General features: G+C 35.3%; 1 protein-coding gene across 1 annotated transcript; it reads left to right on the top strand.

Moving 5' to 3' along the window:
* The first annotated feature begins 1,149 nt into the window (after positions 1 to 1,149).
* On the top strand, positions 1,150 to 11,799 carry LOC113731882 (ATP-dependent DNA helicase Q-like 4A). Its single transcript, XM_027257378.2, has 26 exons — positions 1,150 to 1,361; positions 2,190 to 2,280; positions 2,383 to 2,556; positions 3,169 to 3,223; positions 3,709 to 4,122; positions 4,305 to 4,478; positions 4,568 to 4,698; positions 4,940 to 5,318; positions 5,401 to 5,532; positions 6,065 to 6,151; positions 6,252 to 6,379; positions 7,740 to 7,860; positions 7,944 to 8,095; positions 8,163 to 8,298; positions 8,705 to 8,828; positions 8,908 to 8,978; positions 9,099 to 9,167; positions 9,355 to 9,483; positions 9,563 to 9,721; positions 9,827 to 9,907; positions 9,985 to 10,146; positions 10,295 to 10,350; positions 10,526 to 10,655; positions 10,751 to 10,845; positions 11,137 to 11,214; positions 11,292 to 11,799. The coding sequence occupies exons 2-26, from the start codon at positions 2,258 to 2,260 to the stop codon at positions 11,701 to 11,703; spliced, it is 3,672 nt and encodes a 1,223-aa protein (XP_027113179.2). The 5' UTR covers positions 1,150 to 1,361; positions 2,190 to 2,257; the 3' UTR covers positions 11,704 to 11,799.
* Positions 11,800 to 20,512: the final 8,713 nt, after the last annotated feature.

The following is a 20,512-nucleotide window of genomic DNA, read 5'->3' as shown; positions in this document are numbered from 1 at the left end:
TGTGACATATATATTTCCTTTTTCTTTTTTTTTTTACCTCGTTATCTTTTCTGTGGCATTTTTTCCCTCTTTATACAATTCTCTTTAGGCAGGAGTATGAATAATAAATTTTGGACTGATATTAGCATTTCTTTTCGTGCCCTCTTTTTTTTTTTTTTTTTCTAAAGACTATTTTCGATATTCTTTTTTCCCTTTTATTTTCTTAAATTCAGAATTTATATTATAGCTTTTTAACCAAAGTTAGCACTACTCAATCTTCATTCATGCCTAACTTTTGATCTCAAAGAAAAGTAGTTGTACATGTATTTTAATAATGGTAGTACATAATTTTAAATCCTACTGAAGGTACATTCAGATTGAGATTATTTGGAAAAATGTAAATAATACTGTAATATTTTTAAAATAAAAAAATAATTAAAAAACATATTTATAATACAATAATAATATATACACGAGTGTGTTTTTTTTTTCTCTTTCAGTAAAAGAGTGGCTATTCGAATAGCCATATATGTCAAATAATGCAATGATGCACTATAAGTGCTTTTATTTAACAACATGAATAACAAAAATCTACACAAGGTTTAAAGTGATTTTTTGCCACTAAAAAATTTTAGCCAACAAAAGGTCAAGAAGGTGTATTTTTAAAACATTGATTGTGTTTTACTTTAGCTTTTGTGATTTTAGTACTACAAGAAAAGTATATTAACAATATCAAGTATATTTTATTTGCGTAACTAAGGATTTGATGAGGAAGCTTGATTAATTATGGAAAAAGATAAAAAGAGTTAGTAGGAGCATAATGCATTCACTTTTTTGCACTTTTCCTCCATTCCAATATTTATTTAAAAAATGAAATTGGTTTTCTGAGCTATCGTTTTCTTGTCAGAATAACCAGCAACCAAAATTAAATAAAAAAAATTAAAACTTGAAAGTAAGTTAAGAATTTATCCATTAAAGTTTAAGAATTTATAAATTTAAAGCTTTAACAATTCAAAGTTTAACTCAAAATCAGAAAAAAAATGTTTAACTCAAAATATGTATACATTACGTTCAGAATATGAAAATGGATTAAAGAAGGAAATACATGGAGTAGAGAAAGAGCACCTGGAAGCGAGTAATGGGCCGGGTCGCGGCCCACATATTCAGCCCTAAAATTACCTTGAAATTATCCCGCCAGGCGCCAACGCTCAATAATTTAAAGCTTCCCAAACATTTCACACAGTCACACAGTCGGTCTGCATTTCTACACCTCTCCGATACCCACCGCACGAATTCAACGGAGCAGACGAAGATAATAGACGCACCGGCGAGCTTCCTATTTAACAAAACTTCCAACCGGAGACCAACCTGAGTTGTCAACGGTACATTTTTATGCTTGACGTCTACTTTTTATCTCCTCCCGTTTCATGTCTAAAATTGAAAAATTACTCACGGTTTACATAAAAAAAATCTGAAAATGTCATTGTGAAGGGTTATTTGAGGTTTAGAATTGGTTAACAAAACACGAACATTTGGATTATGCGGTCGGTTACGAGATAATTACTGTTCTTAGGTTTATAATCTGACCATAGAATAAGCATTTGTGGGGTTTATCAAAAAAATTAGAGAAATTTGTTTATCCCTAATATTCTTAACAGTTTGACTTTTTAGAAAATTTGGAATTATAATTAATTGAAATTATTATAATTGTCATTAGTTTTATATTGTTCTAATTTCAGTGTTCACTTTTAGTATTATAATGACACGGTGTTATATTATATTGTTCACTTTTAGATAAGTCAATGCACGTTTTTGCTCGAATTGTTAGCTTTTCGAGCCAAGAGTGTCTAATTTCTTGTGGCAATGATGGTAATTTAGTTGATTTGTATTTAGTCTGCATTATTCATTTAAACTTCTGTGGACCAGAAGCAATGGTTGTTTGCAATTAGCCTCTTAATGTTCCAACTTTTGGGACTTGTACCATATGGAAAGAACACGTCTGTTTTGCAATTTCAAGAAAAGAAGCATGACTAACTCTTGTTAACTTATCAACATGCAGTAAAATCAGCCTTTTCCAACTTTTTCTGCTCGTTCTATATATTCATTGCAGCATAATTTTTTGCCCTTTGTTCTAGAAACCACATATTCCTTTTGTCTGTAGCTTATCTTCAACTATTACTTTGCTGAAATGGGTATATTACATCTTGTAGCTTATTCTACGTGGTCCTGGCATTCAAGCAAGAGCATCACCTATAAATGTAGGTTAATATGTTAACCAATGTCCGAAGTTAAGAAAAGGAGGCAAGTACAGCGAACTGTGCTTTCTGTTTTTTTTTTCTCTTGAATTTAGTGATTGTGTTAATTTAACTTTCTGATATTTGTCTTCTCATTTGTGACATGTAGTCAAAAGTATCCAAGTGAAGGTTCCGAGGCTGATAATGGGCTACCAAGGAATAATTGGTCTCATCATGCCAATGCATTTAACAACTCTTCAAGCCAAGATAAGCTATTGACTTCAAATTTCCTTTTCTCCCTGCCAATACAAAAGCCTCGTGTTGAAGAAGCAATGGTTGCAAGGTACTGTATTGTGAAAACTTTCATGGCTCACTAACTTACTAAGTTTCTGCTTTCTTTTGCTCTAATGAAGCATCTGAGGTTTCAATCTTTAGCTGTGGAAAATTGTACCGGTCTTCAGCAGTTGTTGATGCATGGCATATTTACGAGAACTCAGCAATTAATTGTCTTGGTTCATATTTACACTTTTGCCTGTCTTCTAGAGTATATTATGTGCCGTAAATTGGTATTAAAAATTTTGGCAATAAGAATTCTTTCTTATTCCATAAAGCAAGTCTAGCTTTAATTTAGTCGAGTGTTTTGAAAAGAATAAAAGAATCACTTGTATCCTCATTGGAAATTTGGCATGCTAAATTTTATTTATTGGTTATCAAGTTTTTTTCTACCCCGTGAACTTTCTCACTTTGCGCATTTCCTTAAATTTTGACAATAATAATTCTTTCTTATTCCATAAAGCAAGCCTAGCTTTAATTTAGTTGAGTGTTTTGAAAAGAATAAAAGAATCACTTGTATCCTAATTGGAATTTGGCATGCTTAGTTTTATTTATTGGTTATTAAGTTTTTTTCTAACCTGTGAACTTTCTCACTTTGTGCATTTCCTTTTCATTTTTCTAGGTCCATGGTTTTTAACATCCAGAATGTAAGAATGTACAGTCAGGAAGTTGAAAAGGTGAATTGCTCTTTGACATTGCTAACAAGGATTTATGGCATAATAATGAGTTTCCTCTACTTCACAGGGTCATTTGCTGTAGCACATTGCTGTAATATTTTTGCTAAAGATTACATAGGTTTTTTTACAGCTACTTTCTCTACTACCTTGCATCCTCTGCCCTAAAGAGGACTCTTGATTTTTGCATATTATGTATTCTTTTCCATTTCTACTTCTGCACTCGTACTTGGCTGTCATCTATCAAGAAAGATGGAAGGTGTTGCTAGCCATTTTTAGTAATTGAGAAGCAAGTTAAAATTTTGGCACATTTTGATAAAACAACTACTTGTCCTGTAAAACTAAAGGCTTGCTGACCTTTATTTTGTGCATCTGTATGACTGTGTTCAATGCTTATCAGTTGATTAGATAGCAATTTTGGTCAGGTAAGGAAATTTTATATGGATCCTTCATACATATTTTTTCCTTGAATATTGACATTTTGGCAGGTTTGGCAAGCTCTTTCAACTCTCGAGCTTTCTTCCAGGAATTATGTAAAACCTGGAAAAATTGTGCCACTAAATAAAGGTTTTAGCACTTCCGTATCTCGAGCTTCTAGGCAACCTATCCACCAGTCCGTATCTGATATAAAAAGCACATTTCAAGCAAATGTGGAATCACATCAAGCAGTCAGACAAAGTAGCATCAGAGGTGGTGAATCAGGAAGTTACAAAGCAACTTCAGTTACAACATCTGGCTATGGCGTAGCTGAAGTAAGGAGGACTGGTACACACATATCACTCAGTAGCAGCTTTCATCCGCAAGCTGTAAATCCACCTAGCAATCATTCAATTCATATCAGTGACATGGCAAGATCTGGAAATACTTATCCTGAGGGCGTTGATGATGATAATATACTTGAGGTACCAGATTTTCATTGCTTACTGTGATGATATCCAAATCACTACCACACTTTCCCGTACCTTATGAATTAAATCATGAGAAATTCATCGTTTTCTATTTGCTTGTTGGGTCATGTAATTATCAGAAATTAATGCTTTCTGTGCATTAAATCTTGGTTTTATTTCTCAACACTCTGTTTCAGAATATTGACGTGGACCAAATAGTCATGGAACACTACCAGTCAACTTGCACACCTCAACCATCAATATCCAAATTTCCTCCAATTAATCCAGTTGTAAATAAAGATAACTTAGTAGAACCCGAGGCAACAAGTTTGCCACCAGAGTTGTGCATGAAATGCAGTCATGGGTTCCAGGTACCCGCTTGTAGTACCTTCCACTTATATTTTACCCATTTGGAATCACTATGGAAGTACTTATGGATGACCAGCTGATATTGGTACAGTTAGGATTTTGTCCAGAAGCTTCAGTTCATTTACAAGAGCTGAAGGATATGCTTATTGGGATATCTAATGAACTTATTGACAATATTACTGATTTGGAGTCAGATCAGATAGAGAAGCTTCGACAAGAAAGGTTCGGGCAATTGCATTCTTTCTTTCATACAATCTACAAAATTTAAGATTAAATACCTTAAAGAACATGGTGCTTACAGAAAACAAGAAAGAACAATTTACTGGATCAGTTTCCTAACACCAAGAAAATGCAATGGAGAACACTATGGTTTCTCTATGCCTCCTATACTGCGTCTCTGTTCTTCTTTTGGTAGGTTGTGGACAGCATCTAAAATTATGCTTGTTTGCCTGTCTGATGGCAGGATGCAGCTGAACATGCAAATTCAACAACTAGATAAATACCTTCGTGCTAACTTAGTTAATGATGAGCGAAGAACGTCGCATTTCTCTGCATCCACAGCAACTCCTTCGGCTTCCCAATATGAAACTCCTCCAGCAGTTCCATTTAAGATGGATCCCACTAGGCTGGATCCTCAATTTTATGCACATAGTGAGCCAAATGGTTTTGATAGATGGGATTCATCGTCAGTCTCATTCACTTCCACAGACTGGTATGGAGCTTCAGCAGCTCCTTTGGAGAGAGAACCATATGTTCCTAAGTATGTTGAAGTCAATTATATTGAAGGTTCCAATGACAAAAAATGGAGTAGCCGTGATTTTCCATGGACAAAGAAGCTAGAGGTGTGCAAACCAGTGTATTCTGGCTTCTAAAGTTTTAGATATGCGTGTAATTGTATCTGCTTTGTCAATGTTCTTCTATCAGGCAAATAACAAGAGAGTATTTGGCAATCATTCCTTTCGCCCCAACCAAAGAGAAGTGATCAATGCAACTATGTGTGGACATGATGTTTTCGTGTTAATGCCAACTGGAGGAGGAAAAAGTCTCACATATCAGGTGAAAGAGAGTTTATTATTTTCTTAATCAATCCTCTCTTTTCTTATCTTGTAATAACATGAAGCTAGAAGCTGGGAAGGATTGTGTCTGTCTAAAATCTTAGTTCACGCCAGAATAAGTTCATCCATTCAATTTCTGCACTATTTGTGCTTTCAGTGGGATGGCGTGTAAAACTTAACCATTCTCATTCTTGTGCATAATACATCCTATATTTATGTGAAACTATTCATGTTACTGCTAATTCTATATCCTGAATTTTGGCATACAAAGGTGACAAACTACCTTCAAATGTTTTCCTAGGAATGTTTAAAGCTTTTTGGAGTTGTATTGTTAGGCATGGGATTCTTAAGGAAGGAAATCTAATTGTGGTCCTCTTTTTTGACATCTGTAGCTCATCTTATGTTTCCTTCTATCAAACTTGTGATCACATTGCATGTACAGTATAATCAGATGCTATTGTCTTTGGACTAGGAGAGAGGGGTTTTGCTGTCTTCTTTGTATCCTGAGTGGAGTGTTATTGTTTTTCTCTCAGCTTCCTGCTCTTATATGCCCTGGGATAACTTTGGTTGTTTCCCCGCTTGTTTCACTTATCCAAGATCAGATAATGCATCTACTACAGGTACTGCTACAAGGTTTATTAACTTTTTTTTTATTCCATTTTCACTTTATATGTTACAGCCCCTTCATGATCTCTTATATTATATCTCTTATTACCATAGGCAAACATTCCTGCTGCTTATCTAAGTGCCAGCATAGAGTGGAGTGAGCAACAGGAGATTTTGAGGGAGCTGAATTCAGATTATTGTAAATACAAGCTGCTATATGTCACCCCTGAGAAAGTAGCTAAGTGCGTGGTTGTATTTCTTTTTAACTTCACATGCTTCACTTCCGTTCACTCTGAAGGGGTGAAAATGCTGGAAGCTGGATTCATACTTATCTTGTATTCTGTTGGATATCTAGAGTTTCTATTTCATTTGGATAGGTTATTTAAAATCTACATATGCTGATGGACAAGTAACTTGTTGGTTTGTGAATAGAATGAATAAAAGTTTCTATTGACTGGTAGATCTACTCATTGTTGGAGAAAACAGGAAGTTGGCTTATTATCTAAAGTATCAGCCTTTGCTGAATTAAATTAACTTGCTACTAGGTAAGCAAGTTACCAATCTGAGCACTGAGCTTCTTCATAGGATATGCTGTAATGTTTGCCGAAAGAAAAGACCTAGAACACCTGTGAAATATGCAAATGATGGAGTCTTTTATGTTGTGTCTTGCAAATCCAATTCCTTGTCAAAAAGTATCTTGCCCAAGAATTATGAAAATCTTTCTTTTTATCTTCTGTTTGTTTTTAGTGTTTATGTAAAGCTTTTGTTGTCTTAGTCTTCCTGTTTGGATAGAAAATTTATCCCAAATATTATTCTGCTTACATCACAAACACAATTTCCAATCAACTTTATATCTTCCCAACCACCTTTTTATTTCACATACATTACATCACAAAATGTGCTACAGTGATTGTTTCAAATAGTCTCCTATCACAAAATGTGTGTTTGTGGTTCTTTCCCCCCTCTTTTTTGCTGTAGTCTTCCTCTTTAAAGCTCTTTTCCCCCTTTGCAGCAGTTGTATTCTTCCTATTCCATTTACTTGTGCCCAAAAGTTGAGGAATGTTTCTGGATAAACACACCTAGAGTCTTGGTATGTACAAGTTTCTGTAGATAATATCCCTCTCCACTGTTCAAAAATATGTGATTTAAACATTTTACGTATTTGTTTTAATGCCAGCACAATGAAGACGTTTTCCTTTTTCCCATTACCCGTGAATAACGATGCTGTTTTTGAAAAGAAGATAAAGTTAGTGCATGCTATAGTGCAACCTTAAGGTTTGCTTGTGGGCCAAACATTTTAAGACCAAAGGTCCCTTGAGTATGACCTGTTGTTTTGATTATTTGTCTTGTAATGTATTGGAAGTCCTATGATGTAATAATCTGGTTTGTGTACTGATGTCGTGCAAGTTAATATGATGCATTGAATAAATATGTCAAACTCAGTTCATTTTTCAATTCCTATTGCCACTGTTCAAACTTGTTAAAGTTGACTTCAACAAAATTTGGCATTTTAATCTTACTTGGAGTGGAATTGGAATGTCCTGTGATGCAACTTCTAGCTAGGGTGTGAAATTTTGTAATGCAAGTCATCTTTAAGTGCAGAAGTGACGTGCTGCTGCGACAACTGGATGGTCTGAATGGTCGTGGATTGCTTGCTAGGATTGTAATTGATGAAGCTCATTGTGTAAGCCAGTGGGGACATGATTTTCGACCAGATTATCAGGTTGCCTACCACAATGTTTTCAATTCTGTTACATAGTTTAACTGTTTTTTAGTTGACTCTTAACTCTTCTGAAACCCATCCAGGGTCTTGGTGTCTTGAAACAGAAGTTTCCAAGTGTACCTGTTCTAGCCTTGACTGCTACTGCCACAATCAGTGTCAAAGAAGATGTTGTTCAGGCTCTGGGCCTTGTAAACTGCATTGTGTTTAAACAAAGTTTTAACCGCCCAAACTTACGGTAAATGTTCAATTAAGTACACTGTTTACTGAAATTTTATAGAGTCTTAATTATGCCTGTATTGCAGATACTCAGTTATCCCAAAGACAAAGAAATGCGTGGATGATATTGACAACTTCATAAGGCAAAATCATTTTGATGAATGTGGAATTGTTTATTGTCTTTCAAGAATGGATTGTGAAAAAGTTGCAGAAAAGTTACAGGTTAATCTCTGGCTAATTTTATTCAATTTTCTATATTTATTTATCTACATTTAAATGAACATGGTTCAATTTTTTAAAGTAATCCAGTCATTTGTGGATCCACAAACTGATAGAAAGAGGAATTCTTAAGAAGCATCCAGAAATTTGGTGTAACCTGTTCAATTCAGTAGATGAATCTGTAATGTCATCTCTATTTAACCTTGGAACTCAATGAGATTGCAGTTATATCATTTTATGCAGCTTAAGCAATTATTTCACAACCTAGAAGAAAGCCTTTGGTTGTCAATCATGAAATTCAATAAGGATCAACTTGGTTGAAGAATTACCTCATGATGTATGAAATACATATACGCTTCCAGGAAAATTGTTCTTTTCTGATGGTTTGATGGAGTGATTGTGTGTTCAGGAATGTGGGCATAAAGCAGCTTTTTACCATGGAAGTATGGATGCTGCACAGCGTGCTTTTATACAGAAACAATGGAGCAAGGATGAGATAAATATAATATGTGCAACTGTCGCATTTGGAATGGGTATGATTGCCTACTGATGGAACCTTCTCTAAGACTTTTAATTTCATACTTAAACTCGTGCTAACAGGAGGTCATTCAGGTATTAACAAGCCAGATGTTCGCTTTGTCATTCATCACTCACTTCCAAAATCTATTGAAGGTTACCATCAGGTCATATATGCAGCCCTGCTCTTTAAACTGTTCTTTCTTACCAAAATAACTTCTGACAACTATTGAATGAGGTGTTGCACATATCTAATTCGTAGGACATTGACTTTTTTCATGTTTTAGGAGTGTGGTCGTGCTGGTAGAGATGGCCAGCCTTCATCTTGTGTGTTGTACTACAGTTATAGTGACTATGTAAGTTGCCGATGCTATTTTTGTATTTTTGGTCTATTATTCTTTGTTTTTCTGTCTTGTATATGTATCTCTGTGGCATGCCAATTATAATTCTGCAGTCTGGTCTCTTCCTTGTTTATTTGATCCGTTTGTTCTTTTTGTTCATTTGGTCGTTACACATGTATGTTACTCCACTTTTTCTGTGTAGATTCGACTAAAGCATATGATTAGTCAAGCAACTGTAGAGCAGAGTTTTGGGGTATCTGGATACAATCGTGCTAGTGCTAAACCTTCAGGAAGAATATTGGAAACGAATACTGAAAATCTTCTCAGAATGGTACTCTCCTAGGCCTAGTCTCACTGTTGATGTCATTGGAATGACAGAGTCACTTAATTCCCAATTAAACTGTTTTCAGGTCAGTTACTGTGAAAATAATGTTGATTGCCGGCGTCTCCTACAGCTTATTCATTTTGGGGAGAAATTTGATTCTCTCAATTGTCAAAAAACATGTGACAACTGTACCAAGACTCAAAGCTGTATCGAGAAGGATGTCACAAATATAGCAAAACAATTGGTCAGAGAGTAATTTTATCTGTCCTTAATTAGACTATCTCACTGTGAGTAGTTTGACTATCTCACTGTTTTGTCTAAGATTTATGTTATTCTATGTGTGAATCAGGTGGAATTGGTAAAGATGACTGGACAACAGTTTGCATCAGCTCATATCTTGGAAGTCTACAGGGGATCCTTAAACCAATTTGTATGTCCTAAAGATTGACTTGTCCATTAATCCTTTTCTTAGTGTTTCTGACGTTATTTTCTCGTGTAAAATTCTAGGTGAAGAAACACAGGCATGAGACCTTGAGCCTGCACGGAGCTGGAAAACATCTTCTCAAGGGTGAAGCATCCCGTGTGCTGCGTCATCTTGTTATTGAGGATATTCTTGTGGAGGATGTAAAAAAGAGCGATGTTTTTGGATCAACATCTTCTGTGTTGAAGGTATAACGAGGGTTGCCTAGGGTTTAACTGTTGTTCAACAATCATGTTTGGGTCCAATGAACTGAGTGAAAATTTTATTTTCTTATTTTCTATTTCCATTTCGCCGGCATGGACTCTGGATTTACAATTGTTTCTGTTTTTTTTTCAGGTGAATGAGTCTAAGGTTCAACATCTTTTGTACAGAGGCCAGCCTATTAAACTAAGGTTTGGTTGCTCTGACTCGCATAGACTTGAACCTTAGATCTGTTTGGCTGACTGACAAGTGTAACAGTAGCCATTGCTTATTTTAATTGCCTTGAGATGGAGGAATATTTAAGGGATATTTGAAAAATATTTTGGGTTTTGCTTTTTTTTATATTTAAGTTGCTGTTCGATGCAGATTTCCCTCCACCCAGCCATCTAAAGGGGGTACGTCTGCAGCAACTCCAGCCAAAGGCTCACTGACCTTTGGAAAGCAGGGTTCTCCAGAAATGATCTCTCCTGGCCAACCTCAAGCGGAAGTTGACTTGGTCTGCTGTATATGCATATACATGGCTTTTTTCCTTCGTATACCTGAAGCACAAAAATATTATTTTGACTTTGTATATGGGGATTGCATTTGCAGAACCTTTCAGCCAAACTTTATACTGCATTGCGGATGCTTAGAACTATTCTCGTTAAGGAAGCTGGAGACGGCGTCATGGCTTATCATATATTCAGGTATGCTTCCGTAGACTTCTTAATTTGAAAAAAACCAGTAACTTGGTTCCCTAATACCCTAAGGTTACATTCTTTGAGACCTCATCTAAGTTGGAGACAGAAGATGAGCAAATTATACATGAATAGAACGATTCATACTCATTCTTCTGGATTGTGATCTAGAGTTCAGAATCATTTTCAGCTTCCATTTCCTCACCTCCTTGCCCACCCATGTTCTTTTTAGTTTCTTGAGTGAGGGTGCTGGAAGTTTTGACGATGGAAGTCTTACTGTGGTTTGTGTTCTGTGGCTAGAAATGACACATTGCAGCAGATCAGCAAGAAAATACCTAGAACAAAGGATGAGCTTCTGGAGATAAACGGAATCGGCAAGTAAGTTTCACACGCACTTTGGTTGGAATTCTTGATTATCTAGTAGTTGTTTTATGTAATGTTATGTATATATACAGGGCCAAAGTAAGCAAGTATGGGGATAGGGTATTGGAAACAATTGAGGCTACCATCAAGGAACACAAGATAGACAAAACCAGTGGCAGCAGTAGTAACGATAGTGCTGATTCCATGAAAAGGAGAAGAGACACTGCCAAAGAACGTGCTGGGAAGTCAGGAGATGATGAAGACTTCAACGAGAGCACAGGTCGGTCTAGGAAAAGGACTTTGAAAAAGCAAAATTCTAGTGTTGAAGCTACTGATAGTGGAGATCTGGTTGCCTACAACGACTGCATATTTGATGATGATATGGATTTCGATGAATTGAACTGTGATGTTCAATCTAACAGCACAAACTCAAAGGCTGATGTGAATAATGGGGGGAGAGTCCTGCCTTCATGGTCATCCCCAGCGACCAAGGTTTCTGCTTAGGTCCTATAAAATACGGGTCCGTTTTCAAAGAATAACTAAATTATGATTACATTCCCGTTTCCAAATTTTGAAGGAGAAATTTATGCATTGGAAGGATGGGAAATGTTGTGGTTAAAGAACCGTGAAGAAAATGTACAAGTTCCTAGACTTCCACAAGTTGTAAAAATCAACTTAAAAAATAATAAATAAGGCCAAAAGTAATAGACAACTCCAAATAATAAAGTCTAGTATTTTACTAAAATATTAGGGTAAAATACCAAAAAACTCCTTGTGGTTGACTAAATGTTTAATTTACCTCCCTCTAGTTTAAAAATCTACACTATAACTCCCTGTGGTTTCAACTAATTTGAAAATTGGACGGAAAGCATCCAATCTAACTGTTATACATGAAATATCAATATTGCCCTTATATAAATGAACCCTTGTCAAATGTTCAATTTAACTCTCTCTAGTTTAAAAAATTACACTATAGCTCTCTGTGATTTTTACTAAATTAAAAATTGAATGGAAAGCATCTTACATATAGTATGGGCAATATTGACATTTCACACACAACCATTAGATTGGATGCTTTTTGTCCAATTTTCAATTTAGTCAACACCATGGGGAGTTATAGTGTAGGTTTCTAAACTAGAGGGAGTTAAATTGAACATTTACAAAATCACTGGGAGTTTTTTGATATTTTACCCAAAATATTACTAAATAATTCATATTCACACAACATTTTTAAAATCATTTCTATTACGAATTTTCTCTATTATTAGTTAACAATAATTTAAGACTAATTAAATAGTAGAGAAAACTAATTAAATTGAGGAGACAAATTAGAGAAAGCTATAATACATAAAGGAAGAATTTCCTGGATAGTAAATTATTTGTCAAATTTTATTTATTTACTATGTCACATTAAAAAAATTAAAATTTTTTCAAATAATTAGCCCAAATAATCTATTATTCAAACACAATCGAATTCGTCTTACAGGATATTTGTACTAGGTGTGCTATCGAGCTAAGTCGAGCTCGAGTAGTACCATACTCGAGCTCAAATTCAATCACAATCAGTGTTACTCGAGTTCGAGCTCGAACGAGTATATAAATTTGGACTCGAGCTCGACTCGATAAAATAAAATTAAACTCAAGCTCGACTCGTTTGAAATATCAAACCTGATCTACTCGAGCTCGAGTTCGAGTTTTGAACTAAACCTATAATATTTTTTCAAAATATATAATATAAATATAATATGAAAACTCAATTAAGCTCGTCGAGTGCTCGAATATTTATTTTTAGAGTTCGACCTCGACTCGTTGAATGTAATGAGTAGCTCAAGCTCGAGCCAAGCTTTTGTAGCTTGCGAGCACTTGATTGCACCCCTAATTTGTACAATAAGAATAGAGCGGAGTGACAGAAAACTTTTCTTCAATCGCCAATATCCATTTGCCAAAAATCCTTGCTTTCAAATTTGGACCGGACTGATCGGTTGAATCGATAAAATCGAGAAGGGTTTGGCATCCTGTCCGAGCTGTCTTTAAAACGTGATTGGCCAAAATCCGGTCAAAACCGGAGTTCAACCGGCAAACCAAGAGCTAAAGTCGGGTTTATTCCATTTTTCCTTTTCTGCTAACCATTTTTTCCCCTCGCCTGTGAGTTCACTTCTCTGCAACATAAACTTGTTCCCGCTTTCTTCTTGTTCTTCTCACATGTTGATCTTGATCCCTATCTTTTGATGTTTACAAAACAAATGGATGATACTAATATTTCTTCAAGATATATTTTCAGTTATGAAATTATTTGATTCCATGAACAAGTGCAATTGGAAGAAGACAAAGTATGCTGAAGCTGTCGGACGCTCAAAAAGACTGCATCGGACGTCCGACAACCATTGAGTATCTTCGGACGCAGAAAACCAGCCTATCGGACGTCCGAAAGAATTGAAGAAAATTTCTCAAACTCACTGCCTGCTGTCGGACGCATAAAACAGTGCTATCGGACGTCCGACACTACCAACGGCTAGTTGACTGTTCAGCTACTTTCTATCCGTTGGAAGCTTTAATGAGGCTCTTTCTTGGTCCTATATAAATAGTGGTTGGTCAGATACTTCAAACAACTTTGGCACACTGAAGATACAAAAGATCTAGAGAGATTTTAGTGAGAAAATACTCCAAAAAGAATATTTGTAGTTTTAGTGGTGTGAGGTTCATTGTAAGCTTTTCATTTGTGAGTGAATCTTTCATGAGTGTAGCTCTGTGAGGGTTGTCCTGAGGGATAGTAAAACGTCCTGGCTTGACCGAGTGCTGCTTGGGGCAAGGAGGAGGTGAACCTTCCTTTGTACACAAGAGTGATTGTAATTCATCAACTTGAAGTAGCTTGTTTCAATTAATCTACAAGCTCAAGAGGAGTTGGGTAGTTAATTGGTTTGCAATCTTTTCCTTTTTATTTACTTATTGTTTCGTTTATGATCTTTGCATTGGTTGTTTTTGGGCCTTACAATTGGTATCAGAGCTTGGTCTCCTAGAGATTAAGCTCAATTGGCTTTGGAGTAAAGATGACAACCAATAATGCTATGTTTTTTGAAGGACATTCTGTTATTAGACCACCTGTGTTTAATGGGTCAAATTATATGAGTTGGAAAGAAAGAATGATTATCTTTTTGCAATCTATTGATATCGAATTGTGGTTTATTATTAGTGAAGGTCCATATGATGCCTCTCTTATAGATGAAAATACTCATGCATCTAGACCGAAAACAAGAAGTGAACTGACTGCTGTGGATAGAGTTCATCTCACCTTAAATGCAAAAGCCATGAATGTGTTATATTGTGCATTAGACTCAAATGAATCTATTAGAGTCAAGGGTTGCAAGTCAGCTAAAGAAATTTGGGACAAACTGAAAGAAATTCATGAAGGTAGTGAGAATGTTAGAGAACAAAAGAAGTCCATTCTAGTTACAAAGTATGAATCTTTCAAGATGGAACCTCATGAAAATGTTGATCAAATGTATTGTAGATTCAATGATCTCATTAAAGATTTAGAGGCGCTGGAAAAAGAATATTCTCTTGGTGAGAAAAATAGAAAAATCCTGAATGCCTTGTCCAATGATTGGGAAAATAAAGTGACTGCTATTGAGGAGGCTAGAGATTTGAATACTATACCTATTGAATCTCTTATTAATTCTCTTATCTCTTATGAGCTGAAACTTAAGACTAAGGTGCAAGAGGAAGAGGATGCAAAAGTACGAAAGAATATTGCTCTAAAAGTCTCACAAGATGAAGATGATTATGCCTCCCTAGATGAAGAAGATGTGGAAGGTGATGACAATGATATCGCTCTCATCACAAAAAGTTTCAAACGAATACTCAACAAGAGGAGATTCAGAAATGGTGGACCAAGCAATTCATTCCCAAATCAGTTCAACAACTCGAGAAACAAAGGGAAGCTAGAGTTCAACAAAAAGCAAACTGATCAGTGCTTTGAATGCGGCCAACCTGGACACTATGCAAGTGACTGTCCAGTGATGAAGAAGAAAGAAGGAAGAAAACCAAGAATAAACAAATTTCAATTCACATGGAATGAATGCAATTCCGATGGTGAAATTGAAGAGGAAGATCAATCTGCTCAATTGGCTTTCATGGCCATTGGAGATGATGAGGTAACATCTTCTAGCTCTCAATTTGAAAGTGATGATGAAAATGATGATGATCTTGAATCTTTCATTATAAAATTGCATGATAGTTTGAAAGAATCTTATATTAGAAACAATGAGTTAAAACAGAAAATTAGTTTTTTGCTTCGAGATAATGCAAATCTTTTTCAACAAAACAAAAAGTTGAAAATTGAAAATGATTACTTCAGAAAAAATGAGACTGCTTTACACTTGGATCTTGATAGAAAAACAAGTGTTTGTGAAATGTTCAAAAGGGAACAAGATGATTTGAAAAGAAGAATGGATGATTTAAATGAGTTGCTTCAACATAAAAAACAGGACTGTTTTCAAAGTAATAAATCTAAACTTCATTTTAAGATAAATTCTACTGCAAATGAGTTTGTTATCCATAGAAGAAGACAAGTAAGATTTATTAAACCTGTTCATATAAATAATTCCCTGATTATGTGTAATTTCTGTTGTCAAAAAGGTCACATGAAAAGTGATTGCTATGTGAGAAAGAATATAAAAAAAGGCATGAAATACATGTGGATAGTTAGACATGATGCTAACTTTAACAAGTAGGAGATTTTGTTAATCACTGCAGTGATTCTTGTTCACAATATTCTTCTTTTGATATTTCTGATATTTTGATTTGAGTTTTCGCTGATATTTTTGAATACTACTGAATCTATATGATGTCAAAAAGGGAGAGAAAAGAACTATTCTGATCTAACGATGATTTGCTAATTTCTCTGTAATAAGTTGGTATGTTGGTATTGCTGAATTCTGCTATCATTTCTCTGTTTTTGTTTGAAATATTGGATTTTCTGTTATTGTTGTTGGATTATGGTTGCTGGTTATTACTCTCATCTTATGATGACAAAAAGGGGGAGAGATGGATGCAATGTGTAAGGGGGAGTTATTATGAGATTATGAGTTTGGCTCTTAAAAGTTTTGATTGCAATGATTGAGGGGGAGCTTATACTTATTTTTGTTTCTTTCCATCCATTGTTTTGTCATCATCAAAAAGGGGGAGATTGTTGATCTTGATCCCTATCTTTTGATGTTTACAAAACAAATGGATGATACTAATATTTCTTCAAGATATATTTTCAGTTATGAAATTATTTGATTCCATGAACAAGTGCAATTGGAAGAAGACAAAGTATGCTGAAGCTGTCGGACGCTCAAAAAGACTGCATCGGACGTCCGACAACCATTGAGTATCTTCGGACGCAGAAAACCAGCCTATCGGACGTCCGAAAGAATTGAAGAAAATTTCTCAAACTCACTGCCTGCTGTCGGACGCATAAAACAGTGCTATCGGACGTCCGACACTACCAACGGCTAGTTGACTGTTCAGCTACTTTCTATCCGTTGGAAGCTTTAATGAGGCTCTTTCTTGGTCCTATATAAATAGTGGTTGGTCAGATACTTCAAACAACTTTGGCACACTGAAGATACAAAAGATCTAGAGAGATTTTAGTGAGAAAATACTCCAAAAAGAATATTTGTAGTCTTAGTGGTGTGAGGTTCATTGTAAGCTTTTCATTTGTGAGTGAATCTTTCATGAGTGTAGCTCTGTGAGGGTTGTCCTGAGGGATAGTAAAACGTCCTGGCTTGACCGAGTGCTGCTTGGGGCAAGGAGGAGGTGAACCTTCCTTTGTACACAAGAGTGATTGTAATTCATCAACTTGAAGTAGCTTGTTTCAATTAATCTACAAGCTCAAGAGGAGTTGGGTAGTTAATTGGTTTGCAATCTTTTCCTTTTTATTTACTTATTGTTTCGTTTATGATCTTTGCATTGGTTGTTTTTGGGCCTTACAATTGGTATCAGAGCTTGGTCTCCTAGAGATTAAGCTCAATTGGCTTTGGAGTAAAGATGACAACCAATAATGCTATGTTTTTTGAAGGACATTCTGTTATTAGACCACCTGTGTTTAATGGGTCAAATTATATGAGTTGGAAAGAAAGAATGATTATCTTTTTGCAATCTATTGATATCGAATTGTGGTTTATTATTAGTGAAGGTCCATATGATGCCTCTCTTATAGATGAAAATACTCATGCATCTAGACCGAAAACAAGAAGTGAACTGACTGCTGTGGATAGAGTTCATCTCACCTTAAATGCAAAAGCCATGAATGTGTTATATTGTGCATTAGACTCAAATGAATCTATTAGAGTCAAGGGTTGCAAGTCAGCTAAAGAAATTTGGGACAAACTGAAAGAAATTCATGAAGGTAGTGAGAATGTTAGAGAACAAAAGAAGTCCATTCTAGTTACAAAGTATGAATCTTTCAAGATGGAACCTCATGAAAATGTTGATCAAATGTATTGTAGATTCAATGATCTCATTAAAGATTTAGAGGCGCTGGAAAAAGAATATTCTCTTGGTGAGAAAAATAGAAAAATCCTGAATGCCTTGTCCAATGATTGGGAAAATAAAGTGACTGCTATTGAGGAGGCTAGAGATTTGAATACTATACCTATTGAATCTCTTATTAATTCTCTTATCTCTTATGAGCTGAAACTTAAGACTAAGGTGCAAGAGGAAGAGGATGCAAAAGTACGAAAGAATATTGCTCTAAAAGCCTCACAAGATGAAGATGATTATGCCTCCCTAGATGAAGAAGATGTGGAAGGTGATGACAATGATATCGCTCTCATCACAAAAAGTTTCAAACGAATACTCAACAAGAGGAGATTCAGAAATGGTGGACCAAGCAATTCATTCCCAAATCAGTTCAACAACTCGAGAAACAAAGGGAAGCTAGAGTTCAACAAAAAGCAAACTGATCAGTGCTTTGAATGCGGCCAACCTGGACACTATGCAAGTGACTGTCCAGTGATGAAGAAGAAAGAAGGAAGAAAACCAAGAATAAACAAATTTCAATTCACATGGAATGAATGCAATTCCGATGGTGAAATTGAAGAGGAAGATCAATCTGCTCAATTGGCTTTCATGGCCATTGGAGATGATGAGGTAACATCTTCTAGCTCTCAATTTGAAAGTGATGATGAAAATGATGATGATCTTGAATCTTTCATTATAAAATTGCATGATAGTTTGAAAGAATCTTATATTAGAAACAATGAGTTAAAACAGAAAATTAGTTTTTTGCTTCGAGATAATGCAAATCTTTTTCAACAAAACAAAAAGTTGAAAATTGAAAATGATTACTTCAGAAAAAATGAGACTGCTTTACACTTGGATCTTGATAGAAAAACAAGTGTTTGTGAAATGTTCAAAAGGGAACAAGATGATTTGAAAAGAAGAATGGATGATTTAAATGAGTTGCTTCAACATAAAAAACAGGACTGTTTTCAAAGTAATAAATCTAAACTTCATTTTAAGATAAATTCTACTGCAAATGAGTTTGTTATCCATAGAAGAAGACAAGTAAGATTTATTAAACCTGTTCATATAAATAATTCCCTGATTATGTGTAATTTCTGTTGTCAAAAAGGTCACATGAAAAGTGATTGCTATGTGAGAAAGAATATAAAAAAAGGCATGAAATACATGTGGATAGTTAGACATGATGCTAACTTTAACAAGTAGGAGATTTTGTTAATCACTGCAGTGATTCTTGTTCACAATATTCTTCTTTTGATATTTCTGATATTTTGATTTGAGTTTTCGCTGATATTTTTGAATACTACTGAATCTATATGATGTCAAAAAGGGAGAGAAAAGAACTATTCTGATCTAACGATGATTTGCTAATTTCTCTGTAATAAGTTGGTATGTTGGTATTGCTGAATTCTGCTATCATTTCTCTGTTTTTGTTTGAAATATTGGATTTTCTGTTATTGTTGTTGGATTATGGTTGCTGGTTATTACTCTCATCTTATGATGACAAAAAGGGGGAGAGATGGATGCAATGTGTAAGGGGGAGTTATTATGAGATTATGAGTTTGGCTCTTAAAAGTTTTGATTGCAATGATTGAGGGGGAGCTTATACTTATTTTTGTTTCTTTCCATCCATTGTTTTGTCATCATCAAAAAGGGGGAGATTGTTGATCTTGATCCCTATCTTTTGATGTTTACAAAACAAATGGATGATACTAATATTTCTTCAAGATATATTTTCAGTTATGAAATTATTTGATTCCATGAACAAGTGCAATTGGAAGAAGACAAAGTATGCTGAAGCTGTCGGACGCTCAAAAAGACTGCATCGGACGTCCGACAACCATTGAGTATCTTCGGACGCAGAAAACCAGCCTATCGGACGTCCGAAAGAATTGAAGAAAATTTCTCAAACTCACTGCCTGCTGTCGGACGCATAAAACAGTGCTATCGGACGTCCGACACTACCAACGGCTAGTTGACTGTTCAGCTACTTTCTATCCGTTGGAAGCTTTAATGAGGCTCTTTCTTGGTCCTATATAAATAGTGGTTGGTCAGATACTTCAAACAACTTTGGCACACTGAAGATACAAAAGATCTAGAGAGATTTTAGTGAGAAAATACTCCAAAAAGAATATTTGTAGTCTTAGTGGTGTGAGGTTCATTGTAAGCTTTTCATTTGTGAGTGAATCTTTCATGAGTGTAGCTCTGTGAGGGTTGTCCTGAGGGATAGTAAAACGTCCTGGCTTGACCGAGTGCTGCTTGGGGCAAGGAGGAGGTGAACCTTCCTTTGTACACAAGAGTGATTGTAATTCATCAACTTGAAGTAGCTTGTTTCAATTAATCTACAAGCTCAAGAGGAGTTGGGTAGTTAATTGGTTTGCAATCTTTTCCTTTTTATTTACTTATTGTTTCGTTTATGATCTTTGCATTGGTTGTTTTTGGGCCTTACAATTGGTATCAGAGCTTGGTCTCCTAGAGATTAAGCTCAATTGGCTTTGGAGTAAAGATGACAACCAATAATGCTATGTTTTTTGAAGGACATTCTGTTATTAGACCACCTGTGTTTAATGGGTCAAATTATATGAGTTGGAAAGAAAGAATGATTATCTTTTTGCAATCTATTGATATCGAATTGTGGTTTATTATTAGTGAAGGTCCATATGATGCCTCTCTTATAGATGAAAATACTCATGCATCTAGACCGAAAACAAGAAGTGAACTGACTGCTGTGGATAGAGTTCATCTCACCTTAAATGCAAAAGCCATGAATGTGTTATATTGTGCATTAGACTCAAATGAATCTATT

Source organism: Coffea arabica, chromosome 2c (assembly GCF_036785885.1).
Source record: "Coffea arabica cultivar ET-39 chromosome 2c, Coffea Arabica ET-39 HiFi, whole genome shotgun sequence".
Taxonomy (NCBI): domain Eukaryota; kingdom Viridiplantae; phylum Streptophyta; class Magnoliopsida; order Gentianales; family Rubiaceae; genus Coffea; species Coffea arabica.
Note: the sequence above shows the minus strand (reverse complement) of the source record. Positions and strands in the feature narration are given on the sequence as shown.